The sequence below is a fragment of the Suricata suricatta genome, chromosome 8, assembly GCF_006229205.1.
Source record: "Suricata suricatta isolate VVHF042 chromosome 8, meerkat_22Aug2017_6uvM2_HiC, whole genome shotgun sequence".
In the NCBI taxonomy this organism is placed as follows: domain Eukaryota; kingdom Metazoa; phylum Chordata; class Mammalia; order Carnivora; family Herpestidae; genus Suricata; species Suricata suricatta.
The window spans coordinates 85,090,133-85,113,430 of NC_043707.1; the positions used below are offsets into that span (position 1 = coordinate 85,090,133).

Genomic DNA, 23,298 nt, shown 5'->3' on the forward strand with positions numbered 1-23,298 from the left:
GAAACTGCAATACAATCTAAGTTTATTTGGGGAGTGTTTGCTGTATAATTGGATTTAATGAAATGTTTAGAGGTGCAGTAGGCATCACTTTGAGTAGATAATGAAAGAAAATGCAAAATGCTTATTGATTTATGATGTGGTTTCATCTTAGCTTGGGCAAACCATGCAGTATTTAATATATAGTAGCAGAATATTTACTATTGAAGCTTGAAAAGATGTGAGTTCTTTGTGTGCAATCTTTCATTTATGCATGTGAGAGGGTTTTCATTTTTTAATATTTTTACATTGTAGTACTTGTTTTCCTTGTTGGGGTGTTTGCTTATTTAATACATTCCGTCAAGGGGAAAAAAAAACATTTCTTAAAATTTTGTGGGACCAGGGAGGATCAGGACCTTAGGCAGACATACAATTACAAAGACGGGTTGGGCAATTGCACAGAGCCTTGCACAATATTCTAAAAAGAGGTGATGTGAATAGAGTGGTTCCTTAGCACACCTGATGAGGTAATGGAACACATTGTATGTTAGAGAGTCTGAAAAGATAGCTGGAAAGCCAATAGGCAATTCAGAGCACAGAAGTTGAGGCAGAAATAAGCACAACTACCTTCTGTCCTGCTGCCTGGGTTAAATAAAGAAGTCCAAGTTTGAGTTCTGGTACCTTCTCCAATGGCCCCTGTCCCTGAGTCTCAGCCTGTGGGAACACCTCAAGCATTTCCAGTCCGATTGAGCTGTTAGTGCCCTCTAGTGGTGGCCCACATGATGGCCCCAAGCTGTGAAGCACACAATTCCTGACCCATTTCCCAAGTATCCACCTACCATGTGCTGGCTTCTTGCTAGAGCCATAGATCTTCAAGACAATGATTTTTCACTCAAGAAGCTCAAAAGTTAAGATGTGAGGCACAGAGATGAATACCTCAGAATCATAGTGTATGATCAGTGCAATAAAATGTGCAATCAGAAATACGCGTAAGACAGAGTTCCTACAGAAAAGAGATAATTAACTTTTGGGCCTGGGGGCTTTGATGGTGGCTTGATGTCTGGGTTGGCAATGACAAAGGCCTCCTGGAAGATGTGGTTGGACTCTGAAATATTAGTAGGACTTTATTAGGCAATTAATATGAGATGAGATTTCCAGGAACAAAAATCAACAGGAGTTAATTGAAGAACTACAAATAATTGTGCTCTAGGAACATCAAGTGGGAATAGAGTTAGATTTTGTACCGGTCCATTCTGAGGAAATCTAAATGGTACTCAATGTTTCCCAAAGCGTTCCATTCAACAAACATTTATTAAACATCTTCTACAGGCAATGGATTAAATATTCTAGTCCTCAAGATGCTCACAATTAAGCATTAAGACAAATTCAGACAGAAATGTGAGGGGATAGTTTCTATAAAATGCAAGTTGTACACAAGTGGCAGTTGGTAGCAAAGAACAAGAAGGATTTACATTGAAAGCGGCAATCAAAGAAGCCTTTCCAAAGTAGGAAACATTTGACTTGAGCATGAAAGAACACACAGCGGGAATTTGCCAGATGGCAGTCCACGGAGAGGTTGTTTCTGGGATGTATCATGCACTGGCTGAATGTCTTCCTGCCTCTCTGGTCACATTTACTTTACTCTCCCGGCTCCCCTTTTTCTTCTCACCACTGCTGTGACCAATCCCCCCTAGGTTCTGTGCTCGGCACTCAGATCTTTGCTTTGTTCTTTCTCAATGACTTTATTCACACCCATGGCATCCACTGTGAACTTCAAACATTTTATTTAGTGGAGACCCCACATTACTGAGTGCATCCCTTTTTACATAGGAAGTCAGACTATCCCCAATGACACGTGCTACAAGTGGAATCCACCATCTTCAATCTCTGAAATCCACCTCTCTCTTGATTGGGTAACCCATCCACCCTTTAGTTGTCCGATGTCAAAAACCTTGAAAATACCTTACTTTCTTGTTTTCTCCCCCCAGCATCCAGTGCCTCTCCAAGCTCTGCAGCATTCAAACATTCTTTTCTTTTTGTGTCCACTATTACTGCCTTATAATAGTTCCATAATCTCTTGCCTGACTGATTACAGTGGTCTCCCAATCTGTCTGTCTGCTTCTAGCTCACCCCGCTTAGTTTATCTGCTTCACAGTATTTCTAATAAGCAGGTCTGATCTTGTATTATATACCATCCACCCCTCCGTTTACAATGCTTCCGTGTTCCCTATAGCCTTCAGAATCAGGTCTGAGCTCCTTAGGATGATAGATAACCCTCTCCTTCTAACCTCTCTAGCCTCATTTTCTGTCCTATGCTTCAAGGAATTTTCCAGGAATTCCTACCTTATTGTAGGCCACCCCAAACATCATGTTATTTCACACTTTCCTGTCTTGAGCTGTCACCTAGAGTGGTCTCCCCATCATGTTTCCCACATGGCAAACTCCAATTTAATCCCCCCAAACTCAGTTTCATGTCACTTCCCTTCATTGAGCCTTTCTTGACCCTCCCTTTTTGATATATAACCACTTTCTTCTCTGAGCAACTCCTCGGACCAGGTGTGTGCATATATTTTGTGACATCTGCTTACTTGTCTGTGGTCCTTGCTTCAGGCTGGAGCAGCAGTACATCAGGGAAATTAAGAAAATGGAACTGAATCCCAGCTCTGCCACTTATCAGAGTGATTTTAGGCAGGTTACTTGTCTCTCTTTGCCTTAGTTTCTTTGTTTTTAAAATAGGGTTGGTAATAGTACCTGCCTTGTGAAGTTGCTATCAGATTAATGTACATCAAGTGGTTTGAATAAGAATTTGCTTTATTTTTTTTTTAAGTGGGCTCTATGCCCAGTGTGGAGCCCAACATGGGGCTTGAACTCAGATCCCTGGGCTTAAGACCAGAGTTGAGATCAAGATTGGATGCTTAACTAACTATCTGAGCCACCCAGATGCCCCTGCTCTGATTTTTCTTCATGAAATTATGACTTATTCATCTCTATTTTCCGAGGGTCTGACATAGTATATGGGACAATTATTTGCTGAGAGAAGGAATGACAATCTTTGACTCTTTTCTTTTCCTTGCTCCATTATCTAATGAATCCCTGAGTCCTGCTGGATTTGCCTTTACAAAGTCCTCTGTACTTAATTTTTTTCTGTAGTTACTATCAACACTCTTTCATTTACTCAAGAGAAAGTTATTAATAATCAAAGTGTAAAAAGACCACCCTGCTGAGAATACTGCTTTGAACAAGACAAAGTCCCTCTGCTATGGACCTTACATTCTATCAGATGATACAGACCCTAAATGATAGCACATAAATTATTTGATTATAAGTGTGATATATATATTAACCTTGTGCTGAAGGCCATAAAGTTGCCCTCAGAGTGGAAATTTTACTGGTATATGAAAGCCTAGAAGTAAATTGCTTAAGCATAAAGTAGTAGCAGGTGTGGTAGAGGGCATCCAGGCAAAGAAAACATCCTATGGAAAGTCCTGAGTCAGGAAGAAATTTGGCACACATAGATTTTGAGTTCCTTATGTCTGGATTATTACTCCAAATGCTACCTGATCTCTGTACAGAATGACCTTCCACAGCTCTAGGATTACATTTCCTATCATGTTGATTCCCTGCTCAGAAACCTTCCATGATTCTCTGTTGCCTCCTGAATGACATATTAATTCCCTAATTCTTTCTCATGATCCAGTGCAATATGGGCTCTAGTCAAAGTCCAGTTTTTTCCCTCATACATCATCTACATTTATATTCAGCAATAACCATCATGAACTATTTGATACTCCCTGTACATTCCTTATTTTTTGTTACTTTCCCACATTTATCCATGTTGTTATAGTCACTAAAATGCCTTTCTTTTCTATTCCTATCCATACTTATATTTCTACAAAACAATATTTACTTGTTCTATGTGTGATATGCTTTGGTATTTTCTATTCCAGTCTATTTTGTTCTGTTTCAGTTTTTAAAACAATCAAGTAGTAACCCACCAAAGTGATTTCACAACCCACTAATAGATCTTAGCCCACAGTTGAAAACTGCCCCAAATAGACTTAAAGATTTTTCCTGGAACCCTGAATCCTGTTGGCTTTAGTAGATTCTAAGTTTTCTATCCAGCAGTAGAATCCTCTAACTCAGTTACATACATCTTGATTACTGGGCACCTGTATTCTCTCAAGACAGAATGATAAAATTCTGCATGAACACATGTGAATATGGGAGGTTAATCATACAGAGCGAAGGCATCCTGGAGATACGTGGCAGTACATTTTAATTTGTAGAACATGTCACACTTTGTTTTTCCAGTACTGACAATGTTCTGAAGTTGCTAATTGTATTGAGCTATTCCAAATCATATACTGGGCAAAGATGAACATGGGGGGAGAATTTCCAGTTGTAACTGAGAAAAACACAAACAAATAAACAAAAACCACCATTAACAAATAAAGCCATGGCAATTAGATGCAACTGTAGCTCATGTTATGAACTAAATGTACCTTTGCACATAGATTGCTCTATAACTGCCCAAGGAGAATTCTTGAAGCTTTTGTAATAATCACTCCTCAAAGAATCTGTTTTTCAAAATCACTTTTATATTGTGTTAACTTTCAGTGGACAATTTCAGTTTCTCAGTATCTCTTCTATTTCAGATTTTGCAGTGTCAACACCTAGGTCAACTTATCATCTTATTAATGTTCTTCAAATCATTGTCTCCAGCCCAGAGGACATTTGTGTTTCATTTTTCCATATATCCTACTGCCAACTGGATGTGGCTGTAACAATGATTCCCAAACACCCCAGACTCATCAACTTAAAATTCAATTCATTTTCATCACCCTACATCACACCCTTCTACCCCCATCTTACTCTGATTAGAGAACAGTAAGCCACTTTCCACTTAAGCCAAAGATCGGTGGCATCAGGCTTGACTTCTTCTTCAACTAACTTGCCGTAATTCTTCCTGATGTCGCATCCTATATGCTTCTTAAATCTGTCTACTCCTCTCCAATCTTCCTGCCTCTACTGCTGTTCAAGTCTCCCAAATGGTCCTCCTGCCATCTTTCCTAACATAGTTCACGAAGTGGCCATTGTCACATGTCATTCTCTAGCTGGAAACCAATCAGTTAACTCTTATTCCATTTAGAAGAGATTCCAATGGAAAGTACCTAAAATTGCTTGCAAAGCCTCCCAGAACTGTCCTCTCTTTCTTGGCTTGTTTCCATTCTCCTTTTCTCTCCTTTCTTCCAAACCCATATTTCTCTGTCCATTCTTATCCTAGCTTCTAATCACTTTTTTAATGTTTTATAAACTCTCTCTCTCCTTTTTTTTTTTTTTTTTTTTTTTGGTCTGGAACATTCCTTTTTTACTAGAAAGCTATTACTCTTTCCTCAAGCCACATCTTGGATATCCCATAGAAACCATTCCTGGAGTTTTCTAAGTCCAGGCTTTGGGGTCCTCCTGTCTTCCCTTAGTGCCATATCACTCACCATTATGTTATGTTGAAATCACCTATTCACTTCAGTACAACATTGTGATCACAGAAATTATTTAACATCATATATCTATTGCCAAGTATATAACAGGTGCATGATTAATTTTTTGAATGAACAAATAACTTCTGATTTCCTCTCTGTCAAGTGGTAAAGAGACTTTCCTTTGGGAGGGCCCTGTAGTGTCCAGCCATTCTGGTAACTTGGGAGATAAGTCTATGCAACCTTGGGATAAAGTATTGGAAAACTATTTCAACTATAAATTTAAGTCATGATCTTTAAACAGTCTCAGTGGCACAACTTACTTTAAAAAAAAAAGTCCATCTGTTTTATGTGTCTAACTTCACTAATTCAAGAGTGGGTAAAAAGGAGAGGGTTATTTTTGGCTCCATAAAATCCCAATATTTCAGGTAATCTTTTTTCTTTTTTAAAAAAATAATTTAATATTTATTTTTGAGAGGGAGAGAGGAGAGTGCAGGGGAGGGCAGAGAGAGACAGAAACATAGAATCTGAAGCAAGCTCCAGGTTCTGAGCTGTCCCCACAAGTTGTGAGATCATGACCTGAGCCAAAGTCTGATGCTCAACTGACTGAGCCACCCAGGTGCCTGAAGGTAATCTCTTTCTTAACTAAATTTTACTTCTTACCAGATTCATAATCCTCAGATCAATGGAGCTTTTACTAGTCTCATTCACTTATCCTCATTCATCTATTTCTCACTGATAAAACATCTAAGTGCCAGATACTGAAAATACTACATGAGTGAGATTTCATTCCTTCCTTCAAGATCTAATCTATTCAGGACTGGGAGGAAGGAGGAAGGAAATAGACATTGAAGCTATTATAATACAGATGTCCTCCAAGTTCATGCAAACTTGAACTTAGCCAAAGAATTCCACTGGGGCATAAAACAATGTTCAGGAATGAGAAGGTTTTGCTTTATGTATGAAAAACAAATAAGCTTTATGAGTGGTAACTAACTTGAGAGGAGAACATACTGCAAAGAGGAGATACCATAAGGGAAGATTTTTTTTTTTTTTTTGCTTATGGAGCTGGAAAGACTCTCATTGCATTAGTTCAATTTAGTCAATGCCATTTGAGTTTGTTAGCCTTGTATTGAATTCCATTCATAACTGAAATACAAACAGTCTGGCAAAGTCTAGACATTTTTTGAAGACATATAGGCAAAATACAGTCAATGTGTTGAGAGTTTGTGCTTAGTTACAGGTGGCCAACACTTATAGCTGGTGACAATTATTAAAATGTAAATGTCAATGGTGAGGCTGCTAATGCTGATACCAGAAGAGTGGGAAAGCATTTTAAAGGATTTTTTACTTAAGCAAAATTTGAAATTAGCAAGACATTTCTGAACAGAATGGTTCTGCAATGTTCACAAGCTGAGAATTCTTCAAAACACATTTCTGAGGCACTTAAATAAATATTTAGAGCCTCCTTGAATTTCTTGCTATTCCCTTAATGCACTTTGCTTATGGCATCTTATACCTTTGCTGTTCTTTCTGATTGTCACAGCTTTCATCCCCTTAGAAGCCTGTGAAACTCAAATCTCATCTCTTTTGTGGAACACCACAACAGAATCAATAGAAATCTCTCAGGCTGAATTAATTCCTCCCCACTCTGAGTGCCCACAGCATTTTGTGATTTGCCTTTCAAATTGCCCTTACATTATATTATCCTTGTTGGTAGAGGTTTCTCTGTTTCCTAACAGACTGGGAGCTACTCATTAATTCTGCAGCCACAGGACCCAACAGTGTCTGATACACATTAAAGCTTCCATCGAGACAGGTTTAATGGCTGAATCATTCTAATTTTTTTCTCCATCTCTTCTGTGTCACTGTAATATCAAGTTTGTGTTTTCCAGTTTGAGCTAACTTCATGATGGACATTATAAAAAAATTTTGAATGTGGGGTACCTGGGAGGTTCAGTCAGTTAAGCATCTGCCTTTGGCTCAGGTCATGATCTCGCAGCTCGTGGGTTCAAGGCCTGCTTGGGGCTCTGTGCTATCAGTGCAGAGCCCTCCTCAGATCATCTGTTTCCCTCTCTCTCTGTCCTCCCCTGCTCACACATGCTCTCACGCTCTCTTTCTCAAAACATACATGAATATTTAAAAATTTTAAGTTAAAATCTCACAATTAAGATATATATGTTTTTTCTTACTTTATCACAAATTTATCTTGGAAAAAGCAGAGGTTGTAGTTTTAAAACACATCACTGTGACTGAGAGATTATGTGGTTTGGGACAATCAATTTACTTGCCTTAGACATTACTAAATTATTTCTATATTCCCTGTCTTCTCTAATTCTATGAGCCTATATCCTTTTCTGAATTCATGTGAAATTAATCATCTAGGTCACACAATTGTGTATTTTATTAACAGTTTTTATTGACCTTGACCTTGTTTCCTTGCTTTTTCCTTAGAAACACATAATCAAATTGAAGTTCTTTATGGTTTCCTATGTTTTTAGGGTCCTGAAAGTCAGATGTAGGTTCAATTCTTAACTCTGTCACTTATAAAACTGATTTTATAATATGGATAAGTTTAACAAGGCCAAGTCTCAGTTTATTCTTGTGTGAAATGAGAATAATAGTACAAGTGCAGGCTGTATAGTGACACAAAAACCTCAATAACACATACATGTTCCCTGATGAACTAACCACTAGCTTCTATTTTCTCCCATTATGTACAATGTTTTATCTGTTTCTTGCTGATTGCCAGATATTGTGAGCATCTGTTAATCTAATGCCAATATAATGCCAAATAAATACAGTGCCAAGTACAATTGCAAATCTTACCACAGACGCAAAGCTTCATGAAATCGGTGAAAATAAAGTCACATAATTTCCAAACACACATGTAAAACCATTGACAAATAAATTGAAGAAGAGAAAACTAATAAGCACATAGAAGACTAGGCTTCTTAAATATACTGAATGGAATATGGGAATAAATATATATGTCTCTCTAGTATTTATCACAAAAAGTGACCATATTCATGATCATGCAGTAAAAAGTTTTAAAAGGACATTTTGTATTATGATTCATTTTTTTAAATGTTCAAACTTATTTAGTTTCTTAGCTTATTCTAAGAAGTAATTTATGGATGCAATGAGCAAGAGGATGAAATTCAGCCTGAGACTAGGGAGCGTCACCTGCAGGCATCGTGGGGCCGACGAAGGACAGCGGCCAGAGGCCCCGGAGACCACGCAGTCCCAGCTTCGCCGCCGCTCATCTCTGGTGGTGCGGCTTCTCAGCCACAGGAGCAAGCAATGGAGAACGACGCAAAAACGGCGTGTCTGACTGCATGTTTGACGTCTAGCAACTTCTTAACATTTCAACCTAAGCAATTCTATTCAAATATGAAGAATAAACTAATAAGTTCAAAACACCACTAGAAGTTCAGTAAACATTAATTTCATTTATCTCTAGCATTTTACAATAAGTAGAGTAATTTTATTACTTTTTTTGTTCTATTAGTAACTCTGTGAAAAAACAAAAACAGGTATTATTTCACTTTTACTCCTGAAGAAGCAAAAGTTGGCCACGTCCACTCAGCTGGTCCGAGAGGAGATGGGCTCTCTGACCCCAGGATATAACAGTAAAGATGTTCTATGGTGTCCCTTTTCTTTCCCCCGTAATACTGAAGTCTTTACATTGTAGTGCTAATTCTCATTACAACCTTTTCAATATAGATTTTGTTGCCCCCAAATACAGGTAAGAAATCTGAGATTCAAGAAGATTAAACTTGCCCCAAGTCACTGGTAAACCTAGCTTCCTACCTCCACCCCTCTCGCTGTTTTCACCCCTTTCTTTGCTGAAGTTCAGTGTTGAATGTATTTACTAATAGTAGAAGAACTACAGAGCATGCCCCTGGACTAGGGTATGGTGTCATGCCTCTTTGGGATTCAGTTTACCTGTCAAAAGGAGGGAGCACGGGGCTGGGGGGATGAATTTACCAGTGAAAATCCTGGGCTTACCCAAAGTGGTAATTTTCTGTTGGGGGGAAGATCAATCAGTGCCTCCGTGGTCTCTCCAAATTCTGGCTGAGGGACAGCCTGCTCTGAGGGACAGCCTCTTCTGAGGGTTCTGCAGAACAGGGTTCAGAGATACCTGAATAAAGGGGTTCCCAGGGAGGTCAGACCTGCAGGAGTGGGGTTACTTCTTGTTTTTACTTTGTAAACCATATTTTAAAATAGTACATGGCTAAACATTGAACAAAGAAGTACAGAGAAAAGTGAATCTCGCGCTCCCTGAATCACCTCATGAGCCACCCTTGAATTTCCTTCAGGAGATGATCCTTCCAAAGCCATCTCCCAGGGCCGTTCAACAGACCTTTAAATCCCAAGCTACACTGAGTTGGGTGCTTTAGACACATTGTTTATTCATAGCTAGAGGGGACACTGTAGTAAGCTACCCCTTTTTACAGATGAGAAAATCTAAGCCCAGAACAAGATGAGAAAATCCAAGCCCAGAACAGGGGAAAAATAATAGAACTATACCCACAAAGAAGAGGCTTCAGAAAATAATAGAATTTTAGAAAGCTGTCAGAAAAAAAGTGATTATTTTAAACCCTTCCGTTTACATCTCAGTTGTAATTACTGGTACATTTGAGACATAAAATTTTAAAGTGATACATTTATTTTACCTTTGTTCTCTTTTTCTATATGCTTTCTAAAGGTGATACTAAAGAGCATGAAATGACCAAAAACCATGTTGCACCAAAAAAAAAGAAGAATCTGTAATTTGTATAAATCTCTAGACTGAACATATCAGGTCACTGCCTCCATCACCGCGATTTGCCATCTGAGATGTGAACTATAAAGATTCAATAAACTTTTTAAGGTCACTGAATTTAAAGTCTGCTGGGAAATTATACTGACTGTTCTTTCAGCATCTACTGTTTTTGATGGCTACCTTTAATCTATGCATATTATAATACAAATATAAAGTCTTATTTAATAAAGCAATAAAAAGAATACATCAGCTGAAACTATGGTCAGTAAACTGTAAATTTAATTTATGTGTTGCGAGTGACCATTCACTTCTAATTGTAATAGCTCAAGTCATGGAATATTTGAGAAGAGGTTTTCATATGGGTGATATAAATTACATAAATGAAACAAGACAATGAACACATGAATATTTTAGGTTATATTAAAGTTGCAGCAAAATAGATATTTTCTATTAGCTGAAGTCTAAAAATAAACAATCTATATGGAAATTTTGGAATTGAATCTGCTGGCTTCATAAGAAAATTTTGATATCTTTTTTTGTTTATAAATAGAAAATTTAATACTATCAACTATTAAGAAGGACAGAAGATGAAAACATAGTTTTGTTTCACACTACATTCTTAGAGGTACATTTATACTTACTATAATTATTTTAGAATACAAAATTTTAAACGGACTCTATGCTGTTTCAGCTGAATTTCAGGACCAAAAGTCTCTCATTAGAAGGTGATGCATTTGTTCATTAAAATCGTAAAGCTGAAAGGCATGTTTCTTAGAAATGCCGGATTGCCATCTAAACTAAATAATAATAACCATAAGACAAGTTTTGTGTTCTTTTTTTTATTTCACACATTGATATTAAGATTAGCAAATGCTGAAAGCAGGTTATAAATTCAGGTACTTATCTACAAGTGGCCTCAAGAAGGAAAGCTGTTTCCCTGGAAAAGAAGCCATTAGGATTATTCAAAAGCAAATGAATTCTCAATATATTTTCATATTTTGACAATGAACATCTATCTATTGTGTCCATCACTATATTGTCACAGAGATATGACACAGCAAAAAAAAAAAAAAAAAAACCGTGTCCCGTATTACCCTTCAACTCCACACGAATCTCAAAACCACTAATCCCATCTCCTTTTCACTGCCCACTCCCCATGACCTTAACTCCTCTCCTTGCCTCACTAAAATTCTCTGTGGGGGAGCACCTGGCTGGCTCAGTCAGTAGAGCATATGACTCTTGATCTTGGGGTTGTGAGTTTGAGCCCTACATTAGGTGCAAAGATTGATTAAAAATAAAATCTTAAGATAAATAAAAAAATATCTCTGATCAGTCGTTAGAATCACCTCCTTGCATATGTTTTTGACTTCCTTTCCATAGCTGGTTCTGTTCCATATTTACCAGAACTAGAGATGTTACCAGTTACACAGATGTAAGCATTTGTCAAAAATTATTACATTGTACATTTAAGAGTTACTCATTTCATTGCCTGTAATTTACCTTTAAAAACTTTAAATATTGAACTTCAGTTAGTAGGTTACCTTTTTGCAATAATATACGTTAGCAATATTAAAACTTGCTTAAATATTGAGTAAATATATTGAAAGTAATGGGACTAGTATTTTAGGGGGAAGTTATATATATGGAAAGAAGAAACATTTTAGGTTATTGAATTGAAATAGAATGTATTAATAAAAACTCATGATTTTTAATATCTACCTACATAGCTAGACAAACTTAGAAGTGATTATAGATATAACCATATATGTGTGTGTATGTGTACATATACTAGATCTCTCCACTGAGATTAAAAGTTATGACAGCATTAGCAATGAACATACCTGATGCCTATGTCTTGATTTCTATTTATCATTTGCATTAAAAGTAACCTATGCTTCTTAAAGAAAAAAATGATTCCAAGGCTGTGTCAGAGGGATAAATACAGATATAAAGGATATCTGGGGGAAATTGATAATGTTTAAATATAGGCTATGAATTGAATATCAATTTTCCTGATTTTATTAATTGTACTGTAGTTATGTTAGAGAATGCCCTTGTTTTTAGAAAATATTCACTGAACTATTTAGTGGTAAGGGGTCACAAATGTTTCCAGTTTAATCATCTGTCTATCTATCTATCTATCTATCTATCTATCTATCTATCTATCTCTATTGAGAGAATGCAAATGATAAAAGCAAGGTATGAGCTATGCACGTCACAAGGAACAGTCAGTTGCTCTGGGTTCCTCTTTTTATTATCTGCTCCTCAACTTTGAAGGTTTGGAAATAAGGGACTGGCTCAAACTAATCAAAACTCATAAGATACTGGTGAGAATGCCAATTTAAAGAATTATAGTGAGAAATGGAGTTGCTACAGATATCAGATATTTGTATCTTCTCCTCAGCTTATTTCTTTAAGAACTTGACCTGGAGACCAATAGGTAAGTACAAAGTTACTTTTGTGGAATTAGAACAAAAGGAATGAATTAGTCAGATTATGCTAGCCCAGGGAATACATTTTTGCATTCACGAACGGAACATCTAGGAATATAGTATTGCAAAGTCCACTCCTCTGTATAGGGCATTTCATCACTTCATGATGTTGAAAAGGATAGTATTATAATTGGGTTTGGAACATTCCCCCTTTTGAAATTTCATGTTAATAATCAGTTCACATATTTCTTCCTTTAGTCATTTGAGTACATACCCAGGCCACAGTCAAGCCCTATTGCTATTGGTTTCCAAAGGAAGTCACATTGTTCTTTGAAGATGACTTGTCAGGTGGCTGATGTTAATCACTACATGCTGAATTTATCAGTTTAGCTTTTAGAGGTGATATGAGGTGATGCCTCCACTGTACCTCATGTCTCTATTATCTTCAATTAGATAACAAAGAAATGTTTAATAAAATCTGCTTAATGTTTAATCAAATTTGAAAAATTCCTGAACAAAGGCTTCATGAAGTTCTAAAATCTCACTAGGTATCTGGTTCTGGACCACAATAGAGTAGAAGCACTTCCTATTCCTTCCCCTAAGTGCAGGTAAAGGTCCTGGACATGATACATAAAACAAACATAAGAAGATTCTGAAGATTGAGAGAAAAAGGTTGACCAACTATGAGCCTTGGAACCCAAGAAAGACCATGATGGCCAGTTCCCTGGGTTTCCTTTTTGACTCCTATATTCTGGAGTGGGTACTGAAGAAGCCATACCTAGAAAACACAATGGAACTGACAAAAAGAGCCCTCATAAAATCCAGTCCTTTCTGATAAAGGACAAAGAAAAGAAAAGCTTAAGAAGATGAAAAATTTTTAAATAATAACTGTCCTACTGCAGAAGTGCACCATAGAACAAAATGCAGCTCTAGCCCCATCATGGTCAACAAAAGCTGAATGGGGATCCTAGACTTGTACCCTTGCCAGGCTATAATAAAACACTGTCAGTGTGGTGTTCGAGAAGTCAAGTGTGGAGATGGGACTCTCATCCTCATCCAGCAGTAGCAATCCTCTCCCAACATCCTGGACTTCTGTCTCCACCTAGCAGTAAAAATGGACCCGCCCATCTCCACAGAAGTGATACAAGAGGAGGCCAGTTGGGGAACTTTCACTACCAGCCAGCAGGAAAACAACGGCTTTCTTGCTCTGTCAGTGGAAAGTATATTTTTTCTGATTTGCATCTCAATGTATGTAGAGGAAGTATTTAAGACAGTTCTATTATAAGTGAAAAACAGTAAAGTAACTCAAAGGAACACAAAATCCCCATATATGATTCTGACAGTAGCAGACCGTTGTGGTGATGGAAGAATTCTGTATCTTGATTACAGTGCTGGTTACAAAAATCTACACATGTGATAAAATTACGTAGAACTATATACAACACTGTACCAATATAAATTTCCTGTTCTTTAATATAGTTTATTGTCAAATTGGCCTCCATACAACACCCAGTGCCCATCCTAACAAGTGCCCTCCTCCATGCCCATCACCCACTTTCCCCTCTTTCCCACCCCCTCATCAACCCTCAGTTTGTTCTCTGTACTTAAGGGTCTCTTATGGTTTGCCTCCCTCCCTCTCTGTTTGTAACTTTTTCCCCCCTTCCCTTCCCCCTTGGTCTTCTGTTAAGTTTCTCAAGATCGACAATGAGTGAAAACATATGGTATCTGTCTTTCTCTGACTGACTTATTTCAGCATAATACCGTCCAGCTCCATCCACGTTGCTCCAAACGTCAGGATTTCATTCTTTCTCATTGCCAAGCAGTATTCCATTGTATATATAAGCCACATCTTTTGATCTATTCATCAGTTGATGGTCTTCCAGGCTCGTTCCATGATTTGGTTATTGTTGAAAGTGCTGTTATGAACATTGGGGTACATGTGCTTTTATGCATTAGCACTCTTGTATCCCTTGGGTAAATTCCTAGCAGTGCTCTTGATGGGTCATAGGTAATTCTAACGTTAACTTTTTGAGGAACCCCTGAACTGTTTTCCAGAGCGGCTGCACCAGTTTGCATTTCCACAAACAGTGTAAGAGGATTCCTGTTTCTCCACATCCTCGCCAGCATCTATAGTCTCCCAATTTGTTCATGTTAGCCTCTCAGTATGGCTTTGAGGTGGTATCTCGGTATGGCTTTGATTTGTATTTCCCTGATGATGAGTGACGTTGAGCATCATTTCATGTGTCTGTTGGCCATCTGGAGGTCTTCTTTGGAACATGTCTATTCATGTCTTCTACCCATTTCTTCACTGGATTATTTGTTTTTTGGGTGTAGAGTTTGGTGAGTTCTTTGTATATTTTGGATAAATCTCCTATTTTGACATTGTACTACAGTTAACACAGGATGTAACCACTGGGAGAAAGTAGATGAGGGTACCCAAGGACTTTTCATGACTGTAACATTTTGTAAATCTATAATTATTTCAAAATAAATAGTAAATAATAAAATTTTAAAAGATCTTTAATAGGGAATATTTGGAAACTTCTCCTAAACAGACAAAAACATAAGAAACATACAGTAAAGAGTTGGTGTAAAATTATAGAGCAAATTTCCCCAGTAATTGGTTGGGAAAGATTCATAGTTATTTGTGACCTATTTGATTCAGGGAATGCAATTTTGTCTTGCTGTTGATGTTATTATCAATTTTGGCTTTTACTTTTTAAATTTGAATATGATTGATACACAATCTTATGGTTCAGGGGTGCAATTAGTGATTGGACAAGTTTTATACATTATGCTATGTTTACCACAAGTGTAGCTTCCTATCTGTCCCATTACATTGCTATTAAAAAATCATTCCACTTCTTTTTATGTAGTCATCTTGCCTGGTATTACCATAATTGACAAGTTTTTAGTATTTCCTAAAGAAAAGATCATTGATTATCTTCAGCTATCAGAGCTATCAGGGAATAGCAGCAAATACCTACAAAGTCTGCAAGCATTTTTTTGTTTTGTTTTTTTCCTCTTTCAGGAAAGTGAAACAAATAGAATAGGTGTCTCTGGATCTATTAGTGGACATAAGGTGACAGCGGCATCAAACTGTGATAGCCAAATACATCCAGACCTTATTGTCCATGTGTGTCTGATTTTTTTTTAATCTACGTGAAAATCCTTCCTCATTTGTTGTTTTTACTTCTGTACTTTTGGTGTCATACCAAAAAAACATTACCAAATTTAATGTCATGAATCTTTCCCCCTATGTTTTTTTCTACGGTCCTACATCTTACATTCAGGACTTTAATCCATTTTGAGTTAATTTTTGGGATGTGGTGTAAGATAAGGATCCAGGTTCATTCTTTTGAATGTGAATATCCAGTTCTCCCAATACCATTTGTTGAGCAGACCGTTCCATTGTGTAGTCTTGGCACGTTTGTTGAAGTCGTTTGACTAGATGCAAAAGGTTTTCTTTCTGAGCTCTCTATTCTACGCCATTAATCTATATGTCTGTCTTTATGCCAGTACCACACTGTTTGAGTTAATGTAGCTTTGTATAACTTAACCTATTTTTTAAAAAACTCTTACAATTTTCCTTCTTTATATATTTTACAGCAAATATTAGACCGCATAATTTTACCCCTATCTGATTCCATAAAAATCTCCAAAAATTGTGGACATTTTCTTTTCAAAAAGTATTACTATCACATAATAAAATTAGCAATGTTACTTTGTTATCATCTCATACCTAGTCCAAAATTAAATTAGAAATTGTCTGGAAAATGTGTCCATTGATTTATTTGAATTGGGATCCAAACAACGTCCCCACTTTAATTTGATTATATCTTATAAGTTTCTCTTGATTCAGAGAAGTCCTTCCCTTCCTCCTTTTCGCTCAGATATTGACTTGTAGAAACTGGATTTGTTTTCCAATAGAATGCCTTAGATTCTGGATTGTTAGCATCCTTGCTCTGTCATTTAACTTGTAAATGGAAGTTAACTGGTGGCTTAATTGTATGATTGTTTAACTATACATTGAAATTAGCTCAGAACTTTGATTTTTTTCATATCTATATGCAGTTTTTCTAATTCACTTGCAAACTGGAGATTCTGGGGACTTTTCCTAGTTTCACTGGTCATTCTCAGATATGTCTTCCCATGTTTCCACCCAAAATATGAAGGTCTTCCCTTTGCAATGAATATTTGTTGGCAAATTTTTTGAACCCTGAGTTCATAGAGTACACAGGTGGTCTCCATTCATTTCTCACTATTCCTGCCCCCCAGCTATGCCCTTACTCTGCTACTGTAGGTAATTCATCACTTTGTTCACAATCAGAAGTTTTTGGAAATATCTTGCCTTCTAGTTTTATACAGATGTTATCAATGGATTTCTCACTTGTTATCCTAATTCATTTCCTTATTTTTCAGGAGGAATATTTTGGAGATTAAAAATCAACCTTGCTGCCAAGATCACGTCGCTGGAAGTTTCTCAACTTTCTTTCTTTTAAGGAAAGAAAATATCACAGAAAAACCACACCTCCCAACCAATTCTTTTTCACTTTCTCCCCTATGCCCACCCCTAACTGTAATCCCATCCAGAAGTTGGCATGCCCTATTCCCATGCATGTTTTTTTCAGTTTTACTGTATGTATATGCATCCATTAAATTTATATCCTGTTTTGTGAGTTTATAATATTTACATATATGTTTTCAGATTATATGTATGATTTGCTACTTGGTTTTCTTCACTCAAAATTGTATTTCATAAAATTTATCCATATTGAACATGAAGCTCTAAATCATTAATTTTAACTGCTGTAGAGTGTTCCATAGTTTGAAGAAAAGCATTATTTGTCAGTTCCCTGATAAGAAAAAAATTAGTCTTTCATTATAATAGGCAGCTCTCTTAAAAAAAAAAAGGAAAGAAAAAATTACCAGTGAACATGTTAGCTTGTGCACATCATCATGAGTTTTGGAAGTGCTAGGTCAAAGGGCATAAGCATCTTCTTATGTTCACATGTATAAGAACTTCTTCCACGTGTATCTAAACTGAAATTTGTGATGTTTTAACTTCTTACATCCTTGTAGGTGTGAAATGGTATCTCATTGTTTATTTTACATTTTCCTGATTAAAACGTAAGGTAGAGAATCTTTCTTATATATAATTTGGTTTTCTTCTGAGACTTGCCTGTTTATGAAATTTCTTCCGGGTTATATGTCAATTTCTTATTGATTTGCAAGGGTCTTCTGGATAATAACCCTTTTTTGGTATTTATTAAATACAGTGGATTTTCTTAACATCTACTGTAAATCTTCTCTCTCTCTCATTTTTTTCTATTTCTATCTCTACCTCTACCACTGTCTCTATTTCAGCAACCCTTTCTCTCTCTACAGCCCAGACTTTGTCCATGAAAACATTTTGGGAAACAGGCAGCATACTAATCTTTTCATTTTCCCAAATCTTTCTCCAAAACCATGACCACCACTTAAATTTCTTTCTGGAACATCCTTTCTTTCTGAAGCATTGACACTCAGTAACCAGATATTAAGAATAGAAGAATTCTACCTTTACAGACAACCTGTTTGTCAGTTAGAATCATATTCTGTATATTAGTTTAAGTTCAACCGGTGCTTTTCCTTTTTCCTGAATGTCTCTTGTTACCCTTTTCCTTATTCTGGACCTTTTCTATTCCATGTATTTACTAGAATTTTGAAAGTCTGGTGAGTGCAGTAAGCAAAATATTACTTGTGTGGTTGGTGTGAATATGGATAATAAGAAAAAGAAATTCAAATTCCTTTATAAACATAAACCATGCATTGTTATGAGAATTTGGTAGTATGGCAAAATAAAAGTTGAGGTGATAATGTCTAAGTGGGTGGATGTCAAAGTCAAAATGATTTGGAAAAAAAAGAAAAGTTTCTAGAACATACCAGATTATATTATCACATTGTCTCCGCACACACAAATGACGTTAATGCACAAATTCCTCTAGAAGATTTTATAAGTTTGTGAGTCTGAAGCAATGCTATTTTAAATATTGACATCAAGTTAATGTAATTTCTTAAAGTGAAATAGATGGAGTAGAGGTTTTTTTTGCTTTATTTTCCTTTTTTTATCTGACTCTTTGGCTTTTCTCTTAGCATAGACTAGAGAAATAAAGGCACCTATAAATGCTAAGAGTTATTTATTTGGATTCCAATTTAAACTTTCCATTGTTTTTAATTTTATTTTTAAGCATAGGCATCTGTTTCATTTCATGAGAAAGCCCTCAGTTTTGTTCTCTTCTTACCAAAGTTCTTGAAATGGAAGTAATATTTTAACATTTGACAATAATAGACCAAAGAGGATGATAACATCCAAGTGTTAAGTAGGCATTTCATCACCTAGAATAAAAAATGTTTAACAAGAAAATGCATTAGACAAAGAATAGTAGGGGATTCTAATTATAATAATTATAACTGGAAGAAATAGTTGGCCTGGAAGAACACATAGAGTCCAAGTTTGTATCCAATATAGATTTTAAAATCTAAAACAGAATTCTAATCTAAAAATAATATTTAGATTTAACAGATTTGAAGACAAAAAATAGTAGCATGTAATGTTTAATTTGTTCAAAAATAGGAGTGACTTCATTTAAAACATGGCAAACATTCTTCAGAGTTCCAGGGCTCCCAGTTATTTCAACAAAACAAATTATCTTGGAGGAAGGCTCACAAACTCCGCTCTGTTCATTAGTTTACACCTGCACCTTGGGGGAGTTTGCTTAGGAAACTGACTCCTAATTTGGTTCAAACAGTCATTGCCCTTAGATTAGGGTTTTGTGCAATGCACAATACAAAGGGCAGATAATTTTATTTGAAAAAATTACTATTATAACTTTGCACCCTATTTAAACCTGTATCATCCTCAAAAAAAAATAATTATCTTGGTGATTTTGTATCTCCTATGCCTCAACGTTTTTTTGTTTGTTTTAATGATAAATGTAATATTTATATTAACTTCAGGCTGTTCCTTGTACAAATTCTCACTCTGATTTACAGAATAATTGAAACCATTCTCAAAACTGCCCAATATAATGAAGGGCAGGTAAACTTCCTGGTTATTAACTTTTTCCAAAAAGGCTTTTACTTCCAAGTAAATTTGGTCTATTCTTATTTGATATTAATTTAGCAGCCATGACCTGAATTTATTTATCTAGCTAGTTCATAAATCTTTGTATTAAGTCTTTGTACATACTTGGCAATGATTTACCCATGACTCAAGTTTTTAATTCTTTCTTCATTATTAAAAAAGAGAGAACTTCTGTTTTATCCTTGAATATTCCTCAATAATATTTGCAGTAATTTATCTCTTACATAAGCCTGGATTAAAGAGATGATTGGAATTCATAACAAATGTCATTTTTGTCTCTCACATTATCCTACTACCTGAAACTATGAAACATGGCAGTTTTATATTTGTAGTGCTTCACGCATATCAATTATCCTGTGAAAACCCTATGGACTCTCAATGAAAAAGAATAGTTCCTCCTCTCAGGTCCCTGAATGAGAATGAAATGCAACCTTGTGGTAGACTCCAGGACATACAGCAATGCCAAGGACAATGCTAGTTCCCGTCAATAGGTAGGAGACTGCAGACTGGAGTAAGCCCAGGTTCTGGAAAGGCTTGGCAGTTAGAAGATTTTGGGAAGAAAATAAAATGATCTCTGTTACTTCCCAACTCATTCAAGACTGCTCAGTAGGTCAGCAGACAAAAGAAATTGAAACAAATACCATTCATTTATTTCCTCCTATATGGTAATGTTAGCATAGATCCATATTGCTAGGTGTCAGTGCTGATACCATCTGTGTGAGTAAGAATGTAACCTCCCTGTGCTGCAGTTTTCTTATCTATAAAATAGAGACCACACAGTTGCTAAAATAGTTCAGTACATTTGTTCTTAGGATAGTGCCTGACACACAAAAAGAGCATTCCTTAAATATCTGTACTTAAGGAAAGGCTGTATTACTGATGCTGTGATTACTTAATGTGTGGCACAGCGAAGTGGCATGCTGTGGCAGAAGCTTAGCAAAGACTCTTTTGACTTAACTTTTCTGATCATTTTGGACATCAAGTCATGATCACAATTATGTGCAAGGTCCTAATAGCTCAAGTATATCTCTGGAACAACACCAGATGGATTTTATTTTTCCCTGAAGAATGGATTCTCCAATTAAACCTAATCATGACTTAAGGGGCATCTGGGTTGCTCAGTCTGTTCAGCGTCCACCTCTGCCTCAGGTCATGATCTCAATGAGTTCAAGCCCCATGTTGGGCTCTGTGCTGATATGGCTCAGAGCCTGGAGCCTGCTTCGGATTCTGTGTCTCCCTCTCTCTCTGCCCTTCCCTGCTCATGCTCTGTCTCTCTCTCTCTCTCTCTCTCTCTCTCTCTCTCTCTCTCAAAATTAAATAAACATTTAAAGATATTTTTTAAATTAAAAACAAACAAACAAACAAACATAATCATGATTCATTAGGAGCCAGAGGTTTGTAAACGGTTCTTTTCAGATGGCCACCAGATTTAGGGAAGGGTTTGCTCTACAGTAGTCTTCAGGTGCCAAAATTGAAATGCTTTGCCCCCAAAATGATTTTTATCTTCTACCCGGAGGCAGGGTTGGTAATGACCTGTGACCATGTTAGCCCACATTGAAGGCCTTGGCTTAACGCGAAAGTATCAAGTCCTATTTCTGCACTTTGCAACAGGCTCAGGGCTGGGTCTCTGCATCTCAGCATGTCATGGGCTTCAGCCGCCAGGAAATCCCAGGTAACCCATCTGCCTATCACTCATGGTGCGTTATTTGAGTTTCAGCTCATTCTTCCTTTCTTCACTTTCTTTTCCTTTTTTTTTCTTTCTTCCTTTCCTTCTGTCATTGGAGACTTTTCTCACTGCCATCTGAGGAACACATTTAAAAGGTATGTTTTTAATACTTCAGCAACAACCCAGTTGTACTGCAGGGAGAGGTCACTCAGTGTTTCTAGTCCATCATCCAGGAGAAACTGGAAATCAAGATTCCATCTTTTTGGAAAGCCTAAGCAGTCAGATTTGTGTTTCTTCTGTTGGTAACACTGCTGAAACTGACCACAAGGAGGCTTAGTATTTTTCAGGTTATAGGCTTTCCCATTTTCTTCCCACAGCAGCCCAAATTCATGGGAGGAAATTAAGTGTATGTGCCTAGGATCCTATCTATACCATGCTTTAAAAAAACTGGTTTCAATTCTCTTTGTTTCCCATTAGTATGCTTACCACCATTTTCCTCTCCAAACCTTAACAATGCAGTCCGTGGATTCGGCTTTCATCTTGTTGCATTACATTTTACACAGACATTGTACACATTTTATCTGAAGGAAGATAGAGCATGACTGAGTAATGGTATCTTATCTATAGGATGTGTGTGCAGTAATCTTAATCTATAACCTTAATTTTTAAATTATTTTTCAATATAATAAGAGAGAGGGTCAAGAAAAGGTAATAAAAGAGTTTATCAGAAAACAGACAACTTATATCCTCAGGGAAGGAAGGGCTACAAATCTCAGGTTTGCTCAGAAATGAAATTTTACAATGTAAACATCTGCAATTTCATGCTAAGAACTGTGTGCAGAGTTTAAACACATTATTATTATAGGTGGATTCCAGTCTTTGGAATGGAGGGGGCTGCTGGCAGAGGTGTCCCAGTTGACTGCCCAGAATACTCCAACAGTTATGTGCTGGGTAGAGGAAGCAGTGTTATCAAATGACTGCTCAGGAATGTGACCTAAAGGGGACACTAGTTGGAACACAGACTGGTCAGACGGCTCTCCTTGGGGGGTTGTTTTAAATGGTTGTCTGCATCTCTTGATGTCTGTAATCTCTACTAGGTCACCTTCAACAACTTCTCTTCCTGTAAATAGCGAAAGGAGTGCTGGGAAATAGGTGAGTGACAGAAAACAAGTGGGGGGTCACAGTTACTTCTGGCCCTATTAACCAGTATGACACTACTTGCTAGACTTGGACTTGAATTTTAGTAATCCTTAAATATTTGTGGCTGCTTTGTTTAGAAATTGAATCTTAAAGCCTTGACTTCTAGTGAGGATGGATGACATAGCTAAAAGAATTCAGGATTCAAAGGAATCAAACTCAGCCCCATTGCTGGATCACTTTGTAACCTGGGTCTCATAACCTATCTATGTATTATTATTCCAAGTCATGATTTGTTGATTACAATAACTCCTTCAATAGATTAATGTGAAGATGAACTAAGAAGACATAAGGTGCAAATACTAGATGCACAGTGTTTTTTGGTTCCTTTTTCATCATATTGTAGGTTAATTGTATCCAACTCTTTCACCTACAGAAACTGGGTTGGGCCTTAGAAGACATTCACATATTCACTTTGGGGATCAATTCATTCCATCCACAATAACCATTCTCATTGTTGTTCAAACACAGCAGATATTCTCCTGCCTTAAGGCAATGGATCTGGCTGTTCCCTCTTCATGAATGTTTTCCCAGTTATGCACTTAGTTGACTCTTTTGCCTCCTTCAATTCTTTGATCAGCTGTCTCCTTCACATTGTGGTTTATCCTAAAAGCCTCATTTAAAATTGCAACCTCTATATGTTTTCCTCGCAGCTC

At 36.8% G+C, this 23,298-nt stretch overlaps 1 protein-coding gene and 1 long non-coding RNA gene across 3 annotated transcripts in view; one reads left to right on the forward strand and one right to left on the reverse strand.

Annotated features, from left to right (window-relative positions):
• PTGER3 (prostaglandin E receptor 3) overlaps nt 1-18,516 on the forward strand; it is a 172,196-nt gene extending 153,680 nt beyond the window's left edge. Inside the window, exon 4 of one of the 2 annotated variants that reach the window (XM_029947697.1) lies at nt 17,076-18,516. In XM_029947697.1, the coding sequence (XP_029803557.1) occupies nt 17,076-17,340 (265 nt within the window). In that variant the 3' untranslated portion in view covers nt 17,341-18,516. The remainder of the gene's footprint in view (nt 1-17,075) is intronic. The other variant, XM_029947700.1, reaches the window with a different exon arrangement.
• Nucleotides 1-23,298, reverse strand: part of LOC115298675 — a 42,367-nt gene that overhangs the window by 3,813 nt on the left and 15,256 nt on the right. The window contains exons 2-4 of the long non-coding RNA XR_003911828.1: nt 21,932-22,026; nt 9,465-9,573; nt 8,640-8,836 (exon numbers count right to left, since the gene is read on the reverse strand). This is a non-coding gene — a long non-coding RNA (uncharacterized LOC115298675). The remainder of the gene's footprint in view (nt 1-8,639; nt 8,837-9,464; nt 9,574-21,931; nt 22,027-23,298) is intronic.